At 45.7% G+C, this 24762-nt stretch overlaps 2 protein-coding genes across 7 annotated transcripts in view; one reads left to right on the top strand and one right to left on the bottom strand.

The window, feature by feature from the left end:
* The window catches only part of GOLGA7 (golgin A7), a 355413-nt gene that overhangs the window by 148056 nt on the left and 182595 nt on the right, over nt 1-24762 (top strand). The gene's annotated exons all lie outside the window — the stretch shown is intronic.
* The window catches only part of LOC134407234 (secreted frizzled-related protein 1), a 520297-nt gene continuing 506307 nt past the window's right edge, over nt 10773-24762 (bottom strand). For 4 of the 5 annotated variants that reach the window (XM_063138881.1, XM_063138882.1, XM_063138883.1 and 1 more), the window contains one exon: nt 10773-14181. In XM_063138881.1, the coding sequence (XP_062994951.1) occupies nt 13906-14181 (276 nt within the window). In that variant the 3' untranslated portion in view covers nt 10773-13905. Of the gene's footprint in view, nt 14229-24762 lie in introns of all 5 variants that reach the window. The other variant, XM_063138885.1, reaches the window with a different exon arrangement.

Raw genomic sequence — 24762 nt, 5'->3', positions numbered from 1 at the left:
CATGGACCCAACCCTGGAGTCACCCATTGAGATGTAAGTCACACAGGAACTCCAAGCAGCCACCCTGGCCCCCACTGAGGCTCTGTCATGGATCCACTAATCACGGCCATATGTGCTCACCGCTAAATCCAGCACAGTGACCCTGCCCTCTTTATCAGGGGGCTCATCTGACAGACCTAATCCCTTCACCCTCCATTAATTCTGTTGGGGGGGGGATTCTCGGTGTATCAAGCTGCGGAGCTATCTGGGCCCATGCTGAGGAGGTGAGATCGGGGAGGGGGGAGGGGGCAGACAGGGCAGGCCTGTCGAGCCAGGAGCCAATTTCTCACTATTCTCTCCAGCGCCACAAACTCCATCTGTCCCGCCACAGCCCGGGCATTCTCAACTGAAGTAGAACTGACAGGGTGTTTAACAAACATTTTAACCCAGGAAGCTTTAATAGCTCTTTTCAGGATTATTAAATAAACATTTAGAACGAGTGAGAAGGCAAGCGAAGGAAATGGACAGAGGAGGGGGCTATGGGCAGGGCAGGGCAGGAGGGGGCAGAGAAACAAATGTGAATTTTCCAGGACTTGGAGCCAGGGGGTAGGTAGGTGAGGCTGGAATCCTGCCAAACCATGACAGCCCTTGAATAACTTGGGGGCAGGTGACGATCCGCCACTCTTTGAAAGCAGGCAAAACCGCATTGTGTTAATTTTGGAAGAGGGGGCGACGCAAATGTTTAGTCTGACGTTCACGTTTTCGTAAGGATGCCAACATACAAATCCCCATTTAGCTTGGAAAAATGGAGGCAAAGGCAGGACATGATAGAGGAGTTCTAAATTAGAGAGTGCTGGACTAGATGGACCCTTGGTCTGATCCAGCATGGCTCTTCTAATGTTCATATATATGTGTGTGTATGTACACTGCCAATCAGCTTCATGGTTCACCCCAGGTTCTAATATTCTGGGCACACACACACACACATAGCTTTTTGTCCCATTGTCACCTCTGATCAAACACATTTTGCAAGTTTTGCAAACAATGCAACACCCTCCCTGCAAAACCTTTTTGCCAGAGATGAAAATGCAAGGTGTGCACACACCACAAGCAGTAATCTGTCTTCAACCTTCTGTAGAAGGGGAAAAAATGTTATTTCTCTCCTCTCCATCCCCAGACACATTCCTTGTCCATAAATTTACTGGCAGGGCGGGGGGGGGGGGTGTTATCTAGAAACAAATTGATACTTATATGGATTTATTTCCAAAAGGTTAATTTAATCCACCTCCTCATGGAAGGCCACTTGGGCTATTTAAAACACAACAAGCCAGGGTTAAGAAAACATCTCATATATATATATATATATATATATAAGATTCAGGAACATCACACAAGAAATTGTGAATTCAGCAGCTTTACTTTAATGAATGTGGATACGTGGGGGACAGAGAGAAACAGAATAATAATAATAATAATAATAATAATAATAATAATAATAATAATACATTTATTTCTTACCCGCCTCTCCATTTTGATCGAGGTAGGGAACAACAATAAACGATAAAATACATAAAACTGAATTAAAACATAATCTACATTGTTAAAAACATCCTAAAAAACGTTCTAAAAACATCTTAAAATTCCACTGGATAGGCTTGCCGGAAGAGATCAGTCTTTATAGATTTCTTGAATGCTGATAGACTGTTAAGTTGACAAGACTCCTCCGGCAGGCCATTCTACAGTCTTTGAGAAGGTCCTCTGGGTAACAGTTGTTAATCTAGTTTTTGCTAGCTGAAGTAGATTTTTCCCAGATGACCTGAGTGTGTGGGGTGGACTGTATGGGAGAAGGCGATCCTGCAGGTAGCCTGGACCCAAACCATGTAGGGCTTTAAAAGGTGATAACCAACACTTTATACTTTGCTCAGAAACTAATTGGCAGCCAAAGAAGAGTTTTTAAAACTGGTGAAATGTGGTCACCTGTAGGTGTATTGTTGACCAGCCTGGCTGCCATATTTTGAACTAGTTAAAGTTTCCGGACTAGGCACAAAGGTAGCCCTATGTAGAGCGCATTGCAGAAGTCTAGCCTTGAAGTTACCAGCATGTAACTTCTAACTCTAGGAAGGGGCGTATCACTCTTGCTGTGTATAAAACGTGACTTCTGCCTTTGAAAGTGTCCTGCATCCTTCTTGAAGTGTGGTACCCAGAAATAGACACAGAACTCAAGATGATTTTTTGGCTTTTTTCATTTTTGCTTTTTTGGAGGGTGCTGTCTGGACAGGGAAAGTTATCCCCAAAGTTCCCAAAGGTGCCCACCCCTGTTTAACACAGAAGGACTAGCAGCCCAGGTCATTGCTTCCTGCAACACAATTAAAATTGTAACCACAATTGCAAACGCAGTTCTCCTCTGTACTCACAGGGAAAACTCAGAAGGCCATGTGGCCAAATATTCTCCAGAAGAGGATTAAAATTCTCTAGTAGTTCAGGGCCAGGTTGGAAAAAAAAGGGGGAGATCAAAGGTTTATCAGGAAATTATTTTTTGAGAAATTTCAGCACAGCCCTATACAATTCAAGAACTGTACACCTGGGAGAGACTGCCCCACACTTCAAATGCCTGTTTCTCTTAGAAAGTGCATCAGGGAATCTCACTAATTTACCTTATTGGGGCCTTTGTGATACTAGTCAACATTACACCAATGCCCACCCTCATCTCAGACCTATCTGCACACCAAGCAACCAACAACACTGACCCTGTTCAGACCACACGCTAAGCCACAGTGGTTAAGCATTTTGAGGTAAACATTATGGCTTAGCATGTCATGTGAACCATTCCTAACCATAGTGGCTATATAACCACTGTTTAAATATGCTCACTAATCATTTGCTGCAAAAGGGCTAGTGGCCTAACCATGGCTAAGACCAGAACTGAGGGGAGCTTGGGGACACCGGGCCGGCAAGCTGACCCTTCAGCCAAGAGAGAAAGCGCCACACCTGTCCTTAGCTGGAAAATAAAAATCCAAGGATCAAGTTGACCCCAGCACCTGCAAAATCAGTCCTGGCACTTGGGTTTCTGGAGGGGACAAGAATCAGGTTGTGCTGCTCTTAAGAACACAAGAGGAGCCCTGCTGGATCAAACCAAGGTTCCATCTAGACCTGCACCCTGTTCCCACAGTGGCCAATTAGCAGCTGACCAGGGACCCACAAGCAGGACACAGGTGCAATAGCACCCTCTCACCCATCTTCCCGATCAACTGGTGCTCTTTATGGGAAGTAGTTGACACTTTCTCCTCTTACCCGTTTTCTCTAACAGCAAAGCACTTTGGATCGCTCCTTTAGAGTTCTGGCTGGTTCTGACTGAACCCTGGAGCACATTCACTACCCCACTGACATTGGAGCCATCAGCCAGGGCTGGGCAGGGTGGGGGCAGTGGGGCCAGTGGGCATAGGCCTATGATTTTGAGGGGGCCTACTCCGAGTCCCTCTGGGCAAAGCTGCTTGATTTTTCTGTTGTCGATTATGACGATGATGAATTTGCCCAAAGAAAAGCACGTAAAGCATTTCTGAATGTGAAGAAGTGATGTCTTATATACATCTTGAATAAAAGTGCTTGCCATTGCCTTTTTTTATAAATCGTTCTAGCTCATATGTATTTAGAACTGATTAAAAAAAAACTTAATGAGCAGTTTGTAATGGGGCCTACATTTCCCATCTGACGCAGGCCTATTACTAGCTGCTCTGCCATCAGCCTCCACTGCTTGGATGTAAGACCTGTTGAACTCTTCGAGACCGACTTCTGCACAGAATCAGGCCAAACATTTTGCAAACAGGTCTTATGCTATGTCACATTATTGGTCCCTTTTGTCCAAGAATGTGTTCTCTGACTAGCAGCTGCTCTCCAAGATCTCAGTCAGGGGGCTTCTGCAGCCCTGTCCTGTGAGATCCTTCTGGGAGAAGATGCTAAAAGTTGACTCTAGCATCTTCTGCATGCAAAATATGTGCTCTATCACTGAGCTGCAAACCATCCCCCTCCCCACTCTCCCCCCACACACACACACACACACACACCAATGGCCCTTATTAATATTGGCCAAATGCCGGGCCGGCAGAACGCAACAGGAAAGCAAAATTCAACACTCTTCAATGTTCTTGGCCAAAAGCATCCCCTACGCGACGACCATCACGAAGACAGAGCGAGGTTCAAATTAATCTGGCTGATGGTGTCGATTCTTGAAGAAAGACAGCCATGGCCTGGGGATGGTTCCCCAGAGGAACTTGCTGGACCTTCCAGAACATTCCAGCACATTTGCTCGACCAATGACCTCCACGTGCACTCCGAGAGGGGTCTGTAGCCACTGCGTATCAGCGCCATGCGAGGGAGTCCGTTACTCAATCCAGATGGTTCCTGTTGTCCATTGAAACAGGCCCTTCACTCTAGAGCCAAAGCTAACTCATCCCCAAACGCATCTCTCAGCACTTCGGCCGTGCATGAGGGCAACGCTACGTATTGTAAGCCTAAAGCAGGAGGTGGGACAGAGAAAGAAGCCGAATACAAAAAATTGAGTGTGTTTAGCAGGGGCAGGGGAGAGGAACGGATGCTAAACCACCTTCACTAGGACGAGAAAAGAAGGTCAACCCAAGACCCTTAGCAGCTGTGTGGTCTGGTCCTAGCCATGTTTTATTTAGAAGTAAGTGGGTTTACTCCCCCCCCTCAAAAAAAAACAAAAAACCAATGTGCGTAGGATTTTAGCCTTAACTCAATCGCTTCCACCCCATTAATTTACACTGGACAAATCCTCCTGTGTAAGCCCACTGAAATGGATGGCTTTAACATAGCAAAAAGACTGCATTAGTAGAGTTGGGCCTAACTCTAAAACATAGGCTGGCAAGAATATGTGCTCATAAAATTCAGGGAATTGAGACCCTTGCCCATCAATCTAGTGGTGGGGTCTTCTTCCTCATTCCTTCTAGTTGGTGGTATGGCTTATCTTTTTAAAAAAATTCCCTGCAGTTAATTTTTAATGAATATTTCTTTGCCCTATTAGAGTGAATACAGAGGCCAGCTTCTCACCCATAGCACGACACATGCTCAGTAGCGTTGCTTTCCCCCCCCCCCCCGTCTCTGATAGATTGGAATGTTGGAAATAAAATGGCCGCCTGGCTCCTCTAGCAGTCATTTCCTTAGTGGAATCATATTCCCCAAAGATGGAACTGGAAAATCTAGGTGGGGGCAGGAATATGAATGCATGCCAATTTTGCATAGAGAGTGTATCAGTTTGCCAAGTAGGTTCTAGTTGTGGGATCAGTCACCTTGCACATTTGAATCCTTGGTCACCTCCTACGCCTGCTTCCCTCAGAAGCAGTGCATCTTCCGTTGTTCTACAAAACCTTGCCTTTTTGTTTTTCATTTCTCATCATTGCTGCAGTCAGGGGGGAAAAACTGTCCTCATGCTCTGTTAACCAGTTTTACACTGTGTGTGTGTGCAAAATTCCATTTAAAGAATCATTTTTTAAAAAGCACAATTTTGAGATGCAGAAACAGTGTTCAAATTGGGCACATTTGCATTTTTTTAGTTTAATTTGCAGAAGTGGTTCTTGTTTTAGGGACGGTGTAAAAGCCGGAACGGAACGGAACAGGCCGGAACAGCCCCATTATATTAAAAAACCATACCAAAAACAGTGGCATGTGTTAGCAACACTTGAGAACAATATTTTAGGACTAAAACCATACCAACATTATATCACTATTAACCCCAGAACTCCCAAAACGACGTCCGGAACAGAATGGGATGGCCGGAACGACCACTAGGGAACGAGCGATATCAACCAAACTCACCAGTCATGCATAACTAAATGGCAGGGATGCAATAAGCCACAAAAGTTGCCCCGAAACCACGTTCGGATACCCGTTCCGGGCAAAAATGTGTATTGCGCAAAATGGGCCGTAACGGCAGCTTCCCAATGAGGTAAGTGAACCAAACTCACCAGATGCACATGACAAGGTGGGACAAATATAGAAAGCTCCAAAAGTTGCCCCAAAACCACGTTCAGATACTCGTTCCGGGCAAAAACGCGTATTGCGCAAAACCGGCTGTAACGGCAGCTTCCCAATGAGGAAAGTCAACCAAACTCACCAGATGCACATGACAAGATGGGACAAATATAGAAAGCTCCAAAAGTTGCCCCGAAACCACGTTCACATATCCGTTCCGGGCAAAAACGTGTATTGCGCAAAATGGGCCATAACGGCAGCTTCCCAATGAGATAAGTGAACCAAACTCACCAGATGCACATGACAAGTTGGGACAAATATAGAAAGCTCCAAAAGTTGCCCCAAAACCACGTTCAGATATCCGTTCCGGGCAAAAACGCGTATTGCGCAAAATGGGACGTAATGGCAGCTTCCCAATGAGATAAGTGAACCAAACTCACCAGATGCACATGACAAGTTGGGACAAATATAGAAAGCTCCAAAAGTTGCCCCAAAACCACGTTCAGATACTCGTTCTGGGCAAAAACGCATATTGCGCAAAATGGGCCGTAACGGCAGCTTCCCAATGAGGAAAGTCAACCAAACTCACCAGATGCACATGACAAGGTGGGACAAATATAGAAAGCTCCAAAAGTTGCCCCAAAACCATGTTCAGATATCCGTTCTGGGCAAAAATGTGTATTGCGCAAAATGGGCCGTAACGGCAGCTTCCCAATGAGATAAGTGAACCAAACTCACCAGATGCACATGACAAGGTGGGACAAATAAAGAAAGCTCCAAAAGTTGCCCCAAAACCACGTTCAGATACTTGTTCCGGGCAAAAACACGTATTGCACAAAACCGGCCGTAACGGCAGCTTCCCAATGAGGAAAGTCAACCAAACTCACCAGATGCACATGACAAGGTGGGACAAATATAGAAAGCTCCAAAAGTTGCCCCAAAACCATGTTCAGATATCCGTTCCGGGCAAAAACGCGTATTGCGCAAAATGGGCCGTAACGGCAGCTTCCCAATGAGGTAAGTGAACCAAACTCACCAGATGCACATGACAAGGTGGGACAAATATAGAAAGCTCCAAAAGTTCATCTTGGTCTTTGTGCTTAATGGGTTATCAGTGCAAGAAACCCAAGGAGGACACCATGGTTCTGTGAGAGGGAGCATGTCAGGATTGGTACCATCTCTCTTGCCTTGAGATAAATCAAGCTTCTCGTGGTATATTCAAATGTCCCAAGTGTTGTGAGAAATGAATAATCTACACTGTAGGCAAAAATTTATGTTAACAGGTGCTATATGTTAGCATTTACATTTACACACACACACACACACACACAGAGAGAGAGAGAGAGAGAGAGAGAGAGAGAGAGAGAGAGAGAGAGAGAGAGAGAGAGAGAGAGTATATATAGATAGATATTATGTACATTGTTTTTGTTCTTACTGTTTGTGGTTATTTTTCTTGTATTCATGTTTTCATAAAGAATATGACTAAAGAAGCGTATATGTTAATAAAGCTTCAGAACATCACAGCCAATGACAATGGGTTATACTGAATCAAACAAATGGTCAACCTAGCTCCCTCTTATTCACATGGGGCTAACCTATTCAAGACACCTAACATACAATTAAAAATTGTGTGATTGGCTTTTAAAAATAAATTCCATGTTTGGGGAGGGGAGAGGTACCTGTCAAGATTGTGGAATGTGGGCATTAACGCTTTGTCTCCTGGTGTGATAAGGGTGACCAGATGACCCGGAAAACCCGGGAGACCTCTGGAAAAACGGAGATCTCCAGGGCAACCGGGACTGGCACCCAATTTCCTGGGGGAAAGGGCTGAGGGGGAAGGCCTCCATCAGCCCTGGAAGGGGTTGGGGGCCGCATTTTTGGACTTCCTGGAATGCAGCCTCCAGTACTCCTATGGCAATCCTCAAAAGACCTGGGCTTTTTTGACAGAACATTTATATCCCACCCGCCACCCAGAAACGCATGGTGAACTACAATGGCCTTTCCCAATTTTGTAATAACCCTGTGGGATAAGTTAGGTTGAAAGATGTGAATAGCCACAGGTCATTGTAAGCTTCATGATGGAATGAGACAGTCCAACCCCAACAATGCCATCATAGACTGATATTTTAAGCACACTATCAAACCACATGACAACTATGGGCTTCTGTAGGAAACCATCTTTGCAGAACTTCACTCTGGATTCTGAGAAAGTTTATTAAATGTTCCAGTTAGTACAATGAAAGTAGTTTATTTGATTGCATTCACACACATAGAAGTTGCCTTTCGAGGCAATTTCCCGACAATAGATAGTGCCTCATTTTCCTCACCCATAATTTTCTTTTCCAGCTAATTTTGGGAATATGAACTATGGCCTGGAATGGGTAACAGAACATGACTTTCATGGAAATTTCAGAGGTTATTGTATCTGTCCCATCTAGTAATGTGCTTCTGGTGAGTTTGGTTGACTTACCTCATTGGGAAGCTGCCGTTACGGCTCGTTTGGGGCAATACAGACTTTTGCCTGGAACGGATATCAGAACAAGGTTTCGGGGCAACTTTTGGAGCTTTTTACATCTGTCCCACCTAGTAATGTGCATCTGGTGAGTTTGGTGGACTTATTGGTAAGCTGTCATTACGGTCCGTTTTGAGCAATATGAACTTTTGCCCAGAACGGGTATCGGAACGTGGTTTCGGGGCAACATTTGGAGCTTTTTACATCTGTCCCACCTAGTAATGTATGTCTGGTGAGTTTGGTTGACTTACCTCATTGGGAAGCTGTCATTACGACCCGTTTTGCGCAATACGCGTTTTTGCCCAGAACGGGTAACTGAACATGGTTTCGGGGCAACTTTTGGAGCTTTCTATATTTATCCCACCTTGTCATGTGCATCTGGTGAGTTTGGTTGACTTTCCTCATTGGGAAGCTGCCGTTACAGCCGGTTTTGCGCAATACGCGTTTTTGCCCGGAACGAGTATCTGAACGTGGTTTCGGGGCAACTTTTGGAGCTTTCTATATTTGTCCCACCTTGTCATGTGCATCTGGTGAGTTTGGTTCACTTACCTCATTGGGAAGCTGCCGTTATGGCCCATTTTGCGCAATACACATTTTTGCCCGGAACGGGTATCTGAACGTGGTTTCGGGGCAACTTTTGTGGCTTATTGCATCCCTGCCATTTAGTTATGCATGACTGGTGAGTTTGGTTGATATCGCTCGTTCCCTAGTGGTCGTTCCGGCCATCCCATTCTGTTCCGGACGTCGTTTTGAGAGTTCTGGGGTTAATAGTGATATAATATTGGTATGATTTTAGTCCTAAAATATTGTTCTCAAGTGTTGCTAACACATGCCACTGTTTTTGGTATGGTTTTTTAATATAATGGGGCTGTTCCGGCCTGTTCCGCTCCGTTCCGGCTTTTACACCGTCCCCTTGTTTTAGATAGCAAGGAATATTGGTTCAGTCTGGGGTTGGAGAAAGGTGGTCATTGGGGATTATGGCAACTTTTACACACTTACAATATGTGTATAAAAGTTTAATTATTTATTACATTTCTATACTGTCCAATAGCCAAAGCTCTCCAAATAAGGAAGGTATTTGGAGGGGAAAGATCTAGTGTTAAAAAGAAAAGAAAAAGATTGTGGTGAATGAAGACATCGCAGTTATAGGGAGGCCATTTATGGATTGCTGAGAAAGAGGAAATGCATCACCAAAAAAGAGGTCAGAAGAGGACATTGATTTTCATATAATTTGCATATGTGGCTTTATATGTATAGATGCAAATTTAATTATTAAAATTTTAATAGAAATACCGTACGCCTCAGCATAGTGCAGGTTACTGTGTCCAGTTCACCTGTATATCTGCCTATTCATTTCAGGCGGTAACTGTTGATGGGAAACAGGCCTTTATAAGGGTGGGCGAAGCTTCGAATTCGGATTCAGAATTCCGAGGCACTGGCGGACATTTTGTGTGCAGTCCACCATTTTCTGCACAGCCCCAGCCCCAGTTAGAGAACTATATCTCCCTGCATGCATTGCAGCCAATCAGACAGCAGTATTTCCTTCTCATTGGCAATAATGGGCTACACCTTTGAGTGATGCTGTCATTTAGAGAACAGAAAGGGAAAGTTAAGAAAACTATAGGTACATCTTCAGGTTGAGCAGCGTCAAATCCCCCCTACCTGCTTCAACACCCATCAACCTCCCCAGGGGATCTGTTGTTGTTGCAGGTAAGAAGGGGAGTGTGGGAGGGAGGCTGCAATGCATGCTGGGAGATGTAGTTCTCTAACTGGGGCCGGGACTGTGCAGAAAATAGCAGATTGCACAGAAAAAGGTCCACCAATGATTCGGAATTCTGAAACTGAAGCTTGCACATCTCTGGTTCTTTGTATTCAAACTGGAATTGAACAGGACAGCTTTTCAAACAGAGGATGCCTTCAAACAGAGAATAGTCCTCTGGCAGGCCTTCAAATAAAGAACTGTCCTCTGTAAAAGAGGACTCCTGGTCACCCTACGGGGACCAGCTGCTTCATGGACTTTCTAAACATAGAACTGTAGATGTGTTTTCTGCTTCTTCCCAGTATCCATTATGGCTAGATACCTGATAGTATTTCTAAATGGAATTGGAAAGAGACATTTATGTTTTATGTTACGTGCCTTCTGAGAGAAACATGGTGCCATTGCGGTTGTTCAGATATATCTCTAACTGTAGTATCTTTACAGCATAATGCAAACATAATATGAGTAGCTTAAAAATAATGCAGTATGACATTAGATGTAGGGGTCCCGACATATACACACACACACACACACACACACACACACACTCTCTCTCTTAGGTGCTGTTAGTTTTAGGGAAAATAATATTAACAGAAAAGTGAGACCCAACAGGGTGAGGGAGGCGAAATATCTCCTTAAAGGCACAAACTCCATTCTAAAACCTGGAGGTTCAAAAATCTCACATTTACCAACAAAATAACTGAACAAACACATGGGACTGGGATAGAAAACAAGAAACTAGCATAATTTGAAACTAGGAAAGCTACCAAAAAAAAAAATTCAAGGACATCTTTCTGGAGAAAGAAGAGGATTATATACAAATAGGGCATTTCTCGTGGGGAAAGGACAGGAAGACAGCAAGGTCCAAGGACTGTGAAAATAACAAGTAACAACACTCCATTAGATTACATTTTTAAGTAAATCACTAGGCCAGGGATGGTTGTCATTTTATCTACCCCTTCCCCCACTGCCACTAGCAAACTTTTAGCCAACATGTTGTATAAAACTGCCTCCATAAGAGGAAGAAAATGTTTTCAAGTTATAGGAAATATTCCACACTTTAATGTTACATCGCTCTCTTTTTTGGATTCTGTATGCAACTGCAAAGGTATATTCATGTCAGGTGCCTCAGCTCATGATGTGCTCTCTATCTGTGAAGGGGTTCATGCACTCTGACACCAGCTTTATTACAGGCCCAAACTACATGAGAGGAGGGATCCGTTCAGGCAGCAAAAGATGGCTCATTCACCAACTCACCCAAACCACTGCATGGAGAATGGAGCCTCCGCCCCACTCCCATGAATAGAGACGTGGGTCATTCCTGAACTGGGGTATTATTCAACTTCTTCTGCCCCCACACTGACAATTTAACAACCCCATTCCTTTTCTTAATCCTGGGCCCTGCCTTTGCAATCCCCCTTCCTGGGGGACAGGACAAACAGCCCAAATGACCCCCAAACCCAGTTTCACACAGTTGTTGAAGATGGGTTCCCCCTTGCCTCTACCTTGCGGAGGGTCCCTCTCAATGCAACCTGTACAGCCTGTTCCACCAGAGAGCATGGGAAGAGTCTCATGCATTGTGTCATGGAGACTTCTGCTTATACCGCTGCATGTGAGGATCTGTGAACCGGGGTATGAGTCCAACTCTGGTATTGGAAGAGGCACACAGCATCTCAACCCACCTAGGGACTCTCCAGGTTTTCAGGCAGGATTCTTTACCAGGTCTCCCTGGAGATGCCAGTGACTGAACCTGGGACCTTCTGTAGGCAAAGCAGATGTTCTACCAATGAACTACAGCCACTCGCTGATGCAACCACACATGAGGCACCTTCTTCCCAAATCAGACTGGAGTGACAGCAGCCTGCAAGTCCAATGTGAATCAAAGAGGGTCCTCTGCCAAGGGACATTCAATCCACCCAAGTGTTGGCTCAAACAGAAGAAGGGCGCCTTCACCTCCCTGGGGGGTTCTCAGCCCTCCCTGGAACTTTACACCTCATCTATACCTCCCTGCACCTTAGGCGGGCGCCATTCTCTAGTTGTGTACAAGGCAACCTTCAGATTCAAAACCACTGCCACACCACAATGCTGGCCGTTCCTACGTGATGTGACATTAGTTTCAAACAATGCAAAATAGCATACATATATCTGCAAAAGTTAAGTATCTCAAGGTATTCCAGTATTCAAGGCAGAGAAGCAAAATGGTATTTTCCTTCTCACTAATGAACCTGGAAAACCATCACCCAGAAATTTGTCTGCATGGGCTACCTTGAGATAGACAGGATCCGTTCACCAGCCTGTTCCTTCACTACTCCAGGCCATTTCATTAGTCTCTGTTCTCATGGGCAGATTGCTGCCTTAAAAAAAGATCTGCTTGTGATAAAAAAAACAGCCCACTGGCAGCATGTGTGAACACTCTTGTGGTCAGAGTGACTCCTGGGTATGTCTGCGTGCAACACCTCCACGAAACTCAAAGAAAAAACTTGTCTCACAGTATAAAAAACCATAGAGCTTTAGGACACCCCATCTAGTTGCCAGTATTTATAGTGTAAGACAAGTGGTTGTAAACAATCTCTGCAGACATCGTTACAAGTGAGTATGTAATATGCTAACTGTTTTATACTATTTAAATATATGCACAGGCTTTGCTTGCAATGTGCCCTATGAACCATTTATGGGTGGCATTGAAATTGTGTTATTGTTCACATGTATACACTGGCCATGCTTGCAATGTGCTTTTCTAATTGAAAATAATAATAATTCTGTGTTGTGTCATTCATGTTGTATATATGTACTGTTATAGCCTATTGAAGAAGGCCTAATAAAAAAAACAAGAGGCCGAAATTCTTTTATAGCATCCTGAGACTATTCTCCCTATCTGTGTTCATCTTGGATGCTCACCCGCCTTGCACCCTCATGTCTGTGTGGCACTTTTAGATACCCCAAAGGAGAGTTGAGTCAAAACTACTCATACGCGTGTGTGTGTTTTGGTGTGAACGTTTTCTGCTGTGACCAAAAAATTGTCTTCTGTTTTTGGCAATTTGGGGGCATGCTTTACAAAACAAAATCAAGATAGGCTGACTTACTCAATGATATTGCCCTCACTCACCCCCAGTGACCTCATTACATAGGTGAATTTAATTGGCTACATAACACAGTGACATCGTCTCATCTGCCACAGGATCCCTGACTAGCTGGGATCATTCACTTGACAAATCAAAAGGTAGAGGACGAAGCACACCAGGGGTTGGTAGGAAATGGTCACTGGAGGAACAGCTGCCAGGAGAAACAAGGGAATCAGAGGGGGCATGTTTACGGGGAAAATTCTACCCCATTGAAATTGCAGGTTTCTATCCCAAAACAGTCCATGCAGGTTTGTTGCAAAGGTTTGTTTTCAATACGGCCTCTGATACGGCTGTGCTGGCAACCCCAAGCCTACCTACAGCCCTTCTGAAGATTCCCTAACAGGGATATAACTGGGACAGGGGAAAGAGCAAGAAACAAGAAGCTCTAAAAGACACAAACAAAAAGAAACACCAAAGGAATCAAAGGTACAGCATCCACCATTGCAGAAGGAGGCCAACGGTATATGAGCCCCGAAGGCAAAGTCTGTGCAAGTTCAGGGCCAGCAAAAAAAAAGAAAAGAAAAAGTCCCAAATCTGACACCAGCTGATCATTTGAAGACAGACTGAAATGTGGGACACTCCGGACTCTTCATTTTCTTCATGAATTTTTTGAATTCTTTGTTTTTCTTATCCCACTTGTGGATGGCTGTCAGCAGGTACTGGGTCTTCACCTTGCGCCCCATGATGAGAAACTGGTTGCTGAGGTGGTCCAGCTGGTGGCACGGGCAGTCTGCCCCATTCTTCAAGTACAGCACCAGCTTCTTCAGATCTTTCTTCTTGATGGTGCCCAGCTTCAAGGGCTTCTTCTTCTTTGGGATAATCTTCTTGTCTCCGTTTTCTTTTTTCACCTCTTTTATTTTCATCTTTAAAGCTGGAGGGCAAAAGAAATTCAAACAGGACAACCGTGTTAGTCTCTTGCGGGAAGACCACAGCCGCAGCAACAGCAGAAGTAAAGACTGCTGTGGCCAAGAGGGTGAATAAGCAACAATTTGTTTAAAACACAACAAAACCATATATTCAGCACCTCTTTAAAATAACCCACTTTAAAATGAAGTCTGAATTTGATATGACCAAGCCTGTTCAAATCTGGACTCGTGATCCCTTAAAATGGGATTAATGATCTACTATCAAACACACTGAGTGATTCCAGATGTGGGTCACTTAGCAGCACCCAATCTATGCTTCTCTGTTTGAAATGGGACAGCAACTCTGCTTCCAGACTTCTGGAACCCAAATGACAAAGGGGTGTGTGTGATTTTTGTGAGTGTGTGACTTTTGTATGGCACAAGGGCCATAACTGATTAAAAAAAATGTGCTAGTGAACAGGCACACGATAAGTCAACTATACCCAGGGACAGGGCTGGCCCTACCATGAAGCAAAAGGATGCGGAAGCCACAGGCAGCAGAATATGGGGAGAGCGGTGCTCTCCCCCTTCAAAGCGTCTGCCGCTTCTTGGTCCTGCTGGTCGCCTGCATGGCTGGCTGGCAGGACCCAGAAGCATCCGCTGGCTCGCACACACACCTCCTGCCCTGCTCACGTGATTCCCGCCTGTTCAATTCACCTCCCACCCACCCGGCTTGGTCAGCCAACCCAGCTGGCCCAACCAGTCCACCCGCCCAGTCGATTGGCTTACTTTATTTGGTGCATGGACATGCGCCTGTCTCACCAGCACACTGTCCATGCGGCATTTCCACCTTTAGGAGCCGTGCAGTGCCTACGTGAAGTTGGGCAAAGTATTGCGAGAAGCCCTGGAACTTCCTGACCTCATGCAGGCCCTGTGCGGCTCCTGAAGGTGGAAACGCTTTACGAGCATCACATTGGTGAGGCGTCCGCAGACCAAGAATAGTAAACCAGTGGGTGGGCAGATTGGCTGAGCGGGGCAGCAGCGAGTCCCCAATTCAAGCGACAACCTGTCTTGGGCCGCAACTGCCTGAGGAGATTGTGCAGCAATTCCGTTGTGTTACAAAAATAAGTCTTGGGATTTCTGAGCTCAGGGAGGCAAGGAGAAATGAACAAGCCTGAAGGGGGGAAATGTGGGTGAAGATGTTTTTCTCACAATGTCATACAGATTCCCCAAGTGAACAAACAAAATGTACCTATTCCACAGTAAACACACAGCTGGGATGCAGCCGTTACTAAAAGCTATAATTTAATGTAAAGAGTACAGACCAGAAGCACAACAGAACTAACTTGAGTTCCAGCATTAGCAATATAATATAATGGGTAATTTCACACTATCATCCCTTACATCTATGTTCAGACAACATTTTGAGCCATGGTGGTTAAGCATTTTGAGATAAACATGGCTTAGCCATGTCATGTAAACCATGACTTAGCTGTCATGTGAACCATTCCTAACCATGGTAGATACATAACCATGGTTTAAACATGCTCACTAGCCATTTGCTGCAAAAGGGCTAGTGGCCTAACATGGCTTAGCATGTGGTCTGAACAGGCTCATTGTGAATATTTTCATAAATATACAGACACCATGTAGATTAACTTCCCATCTCTTGGGGAAACACAGTTCTGCTCAGCTCTTTTTTCTCGGTACTTGAATTCAAGTAAGAGGGCTTACATATCATCCTTACATCTGTACAGGGAAGCAAACAGCAATCCATAAATTTCACAAACCAGCACGCCCTGCAGTGAAAAGACCTGTGTGCAACATGACCAGAAATTTTAAATTACGCTCCTGGATAGTATAAATGCTCTTTGTAGTAACAAACCAAATTTTGGTTAGAGTGGATTTTACCCTTAAAGGTGGCCTAAAAATAATTTAAAATAAATAAATTTATGTAGCAATCCTGTGCAGATTTACCAGGCATTTGCCCTATTGATCATAGTAGGGCTTACTTCCGAGTAAACATATCTAGCATTGTGATGTTAACGGTTACAAAGAACCGATTCACGTGCTCCCTTGTTCAACGAATATATATTACAAAATTGTAAACCATTATTTATTATTATTGTATTAACAATATTTGGATATTGCTTCTCATCTGAAACAAATTAGTGGTTTATATCAGCCTTTTTATTATGTAAAACTTCTTTAGAAATTGTGAAACAAAATTGGAGTGATTATTAGAACCAATTTAATGGGTCAAACCACAGCTCCAGTAATCTCTTCCAGTTTCCTAATGAATTGATTTATGTGAAACAAACCATAGTACTTGCTTCTCTCTCTTGCTTTCTGATTCTTGTATCAGAATCTTGAAAATATAAGGGAAAACCTAAGAGTACTTGCATTGCTTTGATATTACCTTTAATGATAGTGATGATAAATATTTTTAGCTATTTATATAAGAATTTATAACTAGCTTTTCTGCCATGAGGCACCCAAGATGACTAAGAAAAGGATTAGTCAAGAACAATATTAGACATTAAAATATCCAACAGTAAAAGAGAAACAGCAGCAGCAGAAAATAATGCAATAGTTCAAAGGCCCAGTAGTTAAATGCCAAGATTCAAAGCCTGTTGAAAATGGCGGCAAAGACATAACACGGTGTGAGTTAGGGAGATCTCCTGGGGCAGGGAGTTCTACAGAGATGCCTCTCCCATGTACCTGCCAGGTGTGCATCACAGGGTCTCTCCAGATGACCTTGCCACTCGCCAGGCAATAACCTTTGCTCCTCTGACTCTATCCTCCCCAGCTGTCCAAAGCGGTCTCCTGATTTCTTAAAAGACGCCACCCATTCTCTTTAACTGGTCCTTTCTCCTTGGAATCATCTCACTGTTCATCTCGTGCCCAATTCCCATTCACACTTGCGATCGCTGCTCAGTCTGCACAAATGGAAAATTTGTGCAAATCGAGCAGCGATCAAATGGGAGATTTGCGCAGGTTTTCCCAGATTGACACAAATCTCCTAAATTGTGCAGATGTCCTCCACAGACTAAAGCGGCGCTGATTCAATCTCCTGAGCAAATTTGCCCAAATTAGGAAGTTTGTGCGAATCAAACTGGGAATCGGGAACGAAGCAAATGCAAGCACATATTTTCGATGGACATGTGCTCGTGCTCGAGTTCAAAGCTTCGAATGGGGACACGCTCGCATGTTTTGTGAGCAAAAAGAAAGTTCTCATACTTCCCTAGTTGGGGATGGGCGAATTCATCCACATCCAACTCGTGGGACGTTTGCCCCGCCCCTACTCACCCCGACTCGCATGCTGCACCAGCTTCTTTGGCAGTGATCAACAAGCACCTGGCAGCCGTCCACCCCATGTTGGAACCTCTATTGTGCATGACAGTGGAGGCTCTGGAAATTACCTAATTCCCCCCTCTGCGTAAATAGGGCCTTTACAGCTGCCATTTATGCAGCGGGGGAAATGCACAATTTCTGGAAATTGCACATTTCCCCCACTGTGTAAATGGGGCTTTCATTGCCACCATTTATGCAGTGGAGGCGGATAACGTAATTTCTAAAGCCTCCGTTGTCTTTGCACAATGGAGGCTCCAGAATGGGGTGGACGGCTGCCGACACTAGCAGGGCACGTAGGCACTCAACCTACAGGTTCGCAAACATGTTGTGAGCACCTGACTGGGTCTGAGGGGAGGAGGCAGTTGCAGGGAAGTCCAGCATACTCCCAGACCCAACTGGGTGCCCACAGCATTATTATTATTATTATTATTATTATTATTATTATTATTATTATTATTTATTGCATTTTTATACCGCCGAATAGCCGAAGCTCCCTGGGTGGTTCACAAAAACTAAAACAATTCAAAGTGTAAAACAAACAGTATAAAAACATGAGGTAAAATACACATTAAAACGAATTAAAACATACCATACATGATTAAAACATCCTGAAAACATTCTAAAATTTCACTGGATAGGCCTGCCGGAATAGATCAGTCTTTATTGCTTTTTTAAATTCTAAAAGACTGTCAAGTTGACGAATCTCCTCCGGCAGGCCATTCCACAGTCTGGGAGCAGCAGAAGAGAAGGTCCTCTGGGTAACAGTTGTTAATCTAGTTTTTTCTAGCTGAAGTGGATTCTTCCCAGAGGACCTGAGTGTGCGGGGCGGATTGTACGGGAGAAGGCAATCCTGCAGGTAGCCTGGACCCAAACCATGCAGGGCTTTAAAGGTAATAACCAACACTTTGTACTTCGCCCGGAAACTAATTGGCAGCCAGTGAAGAGATTTTAAAACTGGTGTAATGTGGTCACCCCTAGGTGTACCGGTGACCAGCCTGGCTGCGATATTTTGGACTAATTGACTAGGCACAGAGGTAGCCCCATTTAGAGCACATTACAGAAGTCAAGAACATTGCAGTAATGCAGCTAGTGTAATAAATAAATAAATAAATAGTGCGAAATGTCGGGGCCAAAGTCAAATAATCCTCACATTTGCTTCTGGATCAGAAGGGCATGCTCACTACAGCACCCTTTCTTCTTCTATCTAAAACTCTTTATAGTTAGGGGCAGCAGGTTGAACATAGACATGGTTTACAGATGTTGTTGTTGTTATTATTATTATTATTATTATTATTATCATCATCACTACTACTACTACTACTACGGAACACATTCTTCTTTTCTACAATGAATATGGTGCTTATTCCCAAGTAAATGTGCTGGGCATCAGGGCAACCGAAACAAACTCCATTATATTCCTGTAGTCCTGTAAGAGGTGCTATGATGGAAAATGACATATTCAGAGTATTTCTTTTTAATTAAAGTTGGCAAGAAGTTTTTTTTTATTTTGTTTTTTGGTCTAACGTGTCAGGATTGGAGAAGCAGTTGTAAAGTATGGAATGGGGGGGGAACAAAAAATATCACTTCTGTGTTTTATGATTGAAGCAATTACACACGGTAAAATGACCGTAAAATCAAGAAATGATCTCGTGGGGGTGGGGAGGCAACAGGGAGTCACGCCCCGAGCCCAACGCGGCCGCGGGCAGAAAAGTTCTGCCGAAAGAAGTTAGCACTGAAGGGCCATATGTGCTTGATCAAAACAAGGAGCCAAGCGGCAGAGAAAGGGCTCTTTTAATGTGCAACACATTGCTGTCATTTTTACCCTATAAACTGAATTCCACCCCACAGCCGCCGCAAAGGAACGTGAACTGTGGGCTGAAGCTGCAACCAATAACGAAGAGAAAGTACTCAGCTCGAAAAAGAGAATATTTTCTGCTGAAGTCACATCACCTTCACTTTCCTATTCTAGGGGGACAGTGAAAAACTGTTCCAAACACCTTTGTTCATGGAGTGGCCGGGGTGGGTGGAAGAAAGGACTTGTTTCCATTCCTAGGGAAACAGGACAGTGTCAGACATGGCTGTTACAAAGACAGCCCTGCCATTTCATTGAAAACAAAGCCCTAGGGGAATTGAACAACAAAAAGGACTTGTGGCACTTTAAAATGAACACATGTCTAATACCGTAAGCTTTTGTGGGGGCAAAATCCCACTTTTTCAGAAGCTTGGGAACCTCATCCGTGGACTGAATTCCCCAGGGTGGCAAGCAACTAAAGCAATGTAGCAAAGTTCACCAGTCCCACATCTTGGCACGGTGAGGCTGCATCACGTGGTCGATTTTGTACTCCCAGTCATGTGCATTCTGCAGCCCCCTAGCCATGATTTACACCCATGGCTAGCCTGCATAAACAACACCATCTATATATTGAGTCACAAACTCAGCACCAGCACTGAATCATCTTTTGGGCTACTTGCTAGGGCTACAGAGACATGAAGACCCTGTTCAGACGACACGCTAAGCCGTGGTGGTAAAGCATTTTGAGCTAAACATTCTGGCTTTGTGTGTCCTGTGAACTAGGACTGTGCATGGTCCCCCTGATTCGCCTCGGAGGTCGTTTCAGAGCCCCTGAAACAGCCCCGATCCACCTCAGGGTGCTTCGGGGGTTGCCTGCCTCACCTTGGCGCCGAAGCCAATGCGAGATTTGGGGGCCCCCGAGGCAACTTGGCCTTGCGGGTACCTGGGTGCCAGCCATGCAGCCAGCACCCAGGAAAGTTGGGAGCTAGTCTGGGTAGGAGTCCACTGGACTCTTGACTCCATGCTCCCTCCCTTGCCCCCCCCAACCCAGAGCTGCTGCCACTGGGACTTACCCGCTCACCTGCCATCACCGTGCTGCTCCTGCCACCACATTACCCCATCACTTCCAGTATTGCCCCACCGCCGCCACGACCCAGAAATGCAGCATCCTCCTGAGAGCCAGGCCGTGATTTCAAGATATCGTGGGGCTCTGTTTTAGTACATCTATGGCCACAAACTATGGTGGCTACAAAGGGCCATTTTCCCATTACGGCCACTGTAGATTGCGGTCCAGACACCCCATGATACCTTGAAATTGCAGCCTGGTTCTCAAGAGGAAGCCGTGTTTTCCTGGTCACGGCAGCAATGTGGCTGCAGCAGGTGAGTGGGGTGAGGGAGGTGAGTCCAGCACTATCCGAAGTGGCCCGAGGCACCCTGAAGCTTTAGAACCAATGCGCTTTGGCCTCGGGCCGCCTCAGAATTGACTCGGAACTGGTCCTGACAGAAACCTGGAGCAGATCCACCAACTCACTGACATCAAAGCCACCGGCCTCCACTGTGGTGCTCCCTACAAACGGCCCCGGTCAACTGTCTGGCCACAGCAGACGATGAAATTTCCAAGAGCTTTTGAAGGCAGCCCTACGTAGTTTGTCCCTTCCATCTGCTCCTGAGGTAGAAAAGTGCAGACCAGCAATGCCCTGGCTTGGCCTGGATGTTGGACCTGCCGTAGCAAGGACCACGTCGCCACAGTTAATCTTCCTGGCCTCCAGAGAACCCATCATACAAACTGTTGGAAGAGAAGGCCGGCTTGGAACTCTCCAGTCTCTTCTGGAAAGATGCCTTCACCCCTCACCCCACCCCCACGAAGCACAAGGGACAGAGCGGAGCTTAAACATAGCCACTTATCAACACAGATTGCATCTTGGCTCCCGGCCTTCACCGGAGCTGCCAAAGCAAACACCTCCCCTTCGCTGGAACCCTGATTTTCCCATCAGCTTGACACACTCTCCAGTGTCTTCTCCCAGGTGGGGTCCCAAGAGCAGAAGTGATGGAGAACCTGGAATCCCATCCAAGTCCATAGGCTTTGAGCCAACGTGCTTGACCCCCCACCCCAGTTCTCCCCTTCCATCCCCAGCCATCATTCACCCAGAAGAGAGTTCAGCAAAATGCTAATTTACAGCATCGCCAAATAACATACAGGAAATTCCCAGCTGGATGCAAGGAGAGAAAGAAAAATAGTGTATGTACATACATGCAAGCATGAGCGGTAAGCTGCAGGCAGCAGAGAACAGGAAGGGGGCAAAACGCAGCAGGGCCAGTCCAAGGCATTTTGATGCCTAAGACAAAGGACAATGCCTGCCAGGGCCTCAGGTGTCACACTACCACTGGAGGCATCTTCAGGGGAGAAACCACAACCATCAAAAGCAGCTGCCCCCTTCAGCAGACCCAGCCATGAGTCAACATGGTTTGGGACCCTCCAGAGTGATGCCTTTGAATCTGCCTCCTAGAAAAGCAGAGGGGGATGCTGGGTCGCCACCTACCCTCCAGAATGCTGGTGGCTTAAAGTCCATGATAAGATGGTGACCAGGTGAAGGGGTGCTCACTTATTGAAGAGGACTACTTATGAGTTGGGCTCTCCTCACGAGGAGGACATCTGACAAGCCTCTAACGTGATGCAGCTGAGCCCAGGGTGGGGCTCTAGCAGTTCCAGCTATGTCAGCTCTCTCTGGTAACTGCTGGAAACAACACCTCGGCCAGGTCCCGTGTCTGCTACCTTGGCTTGCAATTGATGCGCCATGCTACTGACTATATTGGACTGTTCGTTGGCCTTGCTTCTGGACTATGTAACGGATCAGACTGCTTAGCTGCGTTTTAATCTCTGCTTGCTGTCTCAATTGCTCCTGACCCCACATATCTAACTGCTTGACTGTGCTCCAACCTCTACCTGGTCTCTTGACCACCCATGCCTTAGCCTGAACCCCATTGGACTAGAACCTGTGTGCTTGACCATTCACTTGCTAAATGGACAACTCTGTTGTATACCTCCTTGTATTTGCTTGCAAAGAGCTGGACAATGCACCTTTCCCCATTCGGTGTACAAAAGTCAACTAGTTAAGTCTTCCATCAACACTGGCAATGGGACAGCAGCCTCCTCCACATGACAGGGCTGTCTGGTGGCCCAGGACAGGCTGCGTGGCACACAGAACGCTGTCCTCCAACACTGTACCAGCGCTTCTTTGCCACTCCATCCAGAGCCTGCTTGCTGCCCACTCAAAGAAATGTATCCGTGGCACAAGCATGCATATGCTACATAAGCCAAGCAAGGTATGCACATGTGCAGGGCCAACTGGAGTGTGTGTCCTGGGGCGGCAGCTCTGTGGCAGGGGTAGGCAGAAGGTAGATCTCCAGTCGATGTGGACTTCAACTCCCAGAAGCCCCTGCCAGTATGGCCAATGATCAGGAATGCAATCTACGGTGTGACCACACTTAGAATACTGTGTCCACTTCTGTTCACTGCACCTAAAAAGGGATATTGTAGAGTTGGAAAGGGGGCGGGGGGGAAGGCAACTGGTTGGCCACTGTCGGAACGGAATGCTGGATAGATGGACCTTTGCTCTGTCCCAGTATGGCTCTTCCTATGTTCTTAACTTTGGGAGTTGAAGTCCAAAATATCTGGAGATTAACCTTCTGCACACACCTAGACTAGATGAGCCAGCCTGTTCTGATCCATCCATAGGAGGTACCCACAAGTCAAGCCAGGTCCATAGTGAATTGAGTCCCTCCACCCAGTCTACCCCTTCCAAGCTCCACCCCTGTACCCCACTTGGAGTGTGGTTCCTCAAAAAGCCAATCAAGGTTTGATGGTGGACGCGTCTCATTCTTTCTGTGGCCTCCTGACAAGTGTGCTCCCTGAGCCTTTGTCCAAGCATGGTGGTGCAGGAGGGATGTGACACCTCAGGCTTACTGGGCTCAGGGGAACGCATCGGCTGAGGTCCTGGCACCAGTTTCACATGCTCCTGACGTCTAGCCTCAGGTTCTGTATCAAGAGCTGGTCCAGTTTCTCAGCTCATGGTACAGTAGCTGGGTCATTTTCCTCTGACTCCAAGCTCATGGCTGGGTCTGTGATAGCAGCAGGCAAGCACGGAGGATGGGAATTGCCATGGGTTTCAGAGAATGACCAAAAAGATCTCAGAGGGAACAGCTGGGGAATACCACTGCCATCCACCAGCATCTGCTGCCTAAGACAGCCACCTCACTGAAAAACCTACCAATTCTGTTAACCAGTAAACAAGAAGTCATCTATCGTCCAACCTGCAATGCTTTGATTAAAAGGAAAAAATAGTTTTCTGTCTCCAGATGTACACATGGACACAATGTCCCACATCAGGAGGGTCCATAGCTTAGTGGTGAGAGCATGAGCTTGGGTCGCTGAAGTTCTCCAGTTTGATCCCCGGCAACTCCAGGAAGATCTAGAAAAGAATCATGCCTTAAAGCCTAGAGAGCCATGGCTGCCAGTCAATGTTGATGCTACTGGGCTAGATGGATCAAGGGTCCGTCCCAGAATAAGGCATCTTCCTATGTTCTACAAAAGAACTCTCCCGTCTGCCATCTCAGCAAATGGGAAGTCATAGCTCCCTGCAGTGACCTGCCACCGAAAGAACAGAACGTAATTGCCACCCATTTTTCACGGGCTGCTCCAAATGGAGCCGTACTTCAAAGCTGTCTGTCTAGCTGCTTAAGCAAACTGCTCTCGCCATCCCTGAGAGATTCTCAATAGCTTTAGAGGAACATTTTCAAAAGGCCTCCTATGGCAAAAGGGCAACAAAACCTGTTCTTTTCTGCATTGCGAAGAGCAGCCTGCTTGCTGTGTCCTGGAACTCTTAGCCACCATAAAATAAAATAAAAACACAACACGACTAGAAAGTTGTATTAATGGAGCGGGTTTCCAAACCTTATGATAGCTGAAGTATATGAGTTAAAATTGGAGGCATCACTACTCCCTGTGGTTCTTTTCCATGTGTCCTACACACACAGCTAGAGCAAGCTGTTAACATGTAAATATCTGGGGACAGACTGAGGGCTTATATATCAGCTGTCCCTGATTCACCATTTGCAGCTGGGTCTGCTTCTTCATCGGCTACAGCGGGGTTTTCCTTCTTATAAGTAGACCCTTGCTCCCAAGCAGACCCTTCCTCCTGAGTAAGCCCTGGGCAAAAGGGTCTCCTGGAGGCCAGGTGGCCACTCCATAGCCAACTCTAAGGTGACCATATAAAAAGGAGGACAGGCTCCTGTATCTTTAACAGTTGCATAGAAAAGGGAATTTCAGCAGGTGTCATTTGTATATATGGGGAACCTGGGGAAATTCTCTCTTCATCACACCAGTTAAAGCTGCAGGAGCTGTACTAGAGTGACCA

This window comes from Elgaria multicarinata, chromosome 12, assembly GCF_023053635.1.
Source record: "Elgaria multicarinata webbii isolate HBS135686 ecotype San Diego chromosome 12, rElgMul1.1.pri, whole genome shotgun sequence".
Taxonomy (NCBI): domain Eukaryota; kingdom Metazoa; phylum Chordata; class Lepidosauria; order Squamata; family Anguidae; genus Elgaria; species Elgaria multicarinata.
This window is presented reverse-complemented; position numbering and strand designations above follow the sequence as displayed.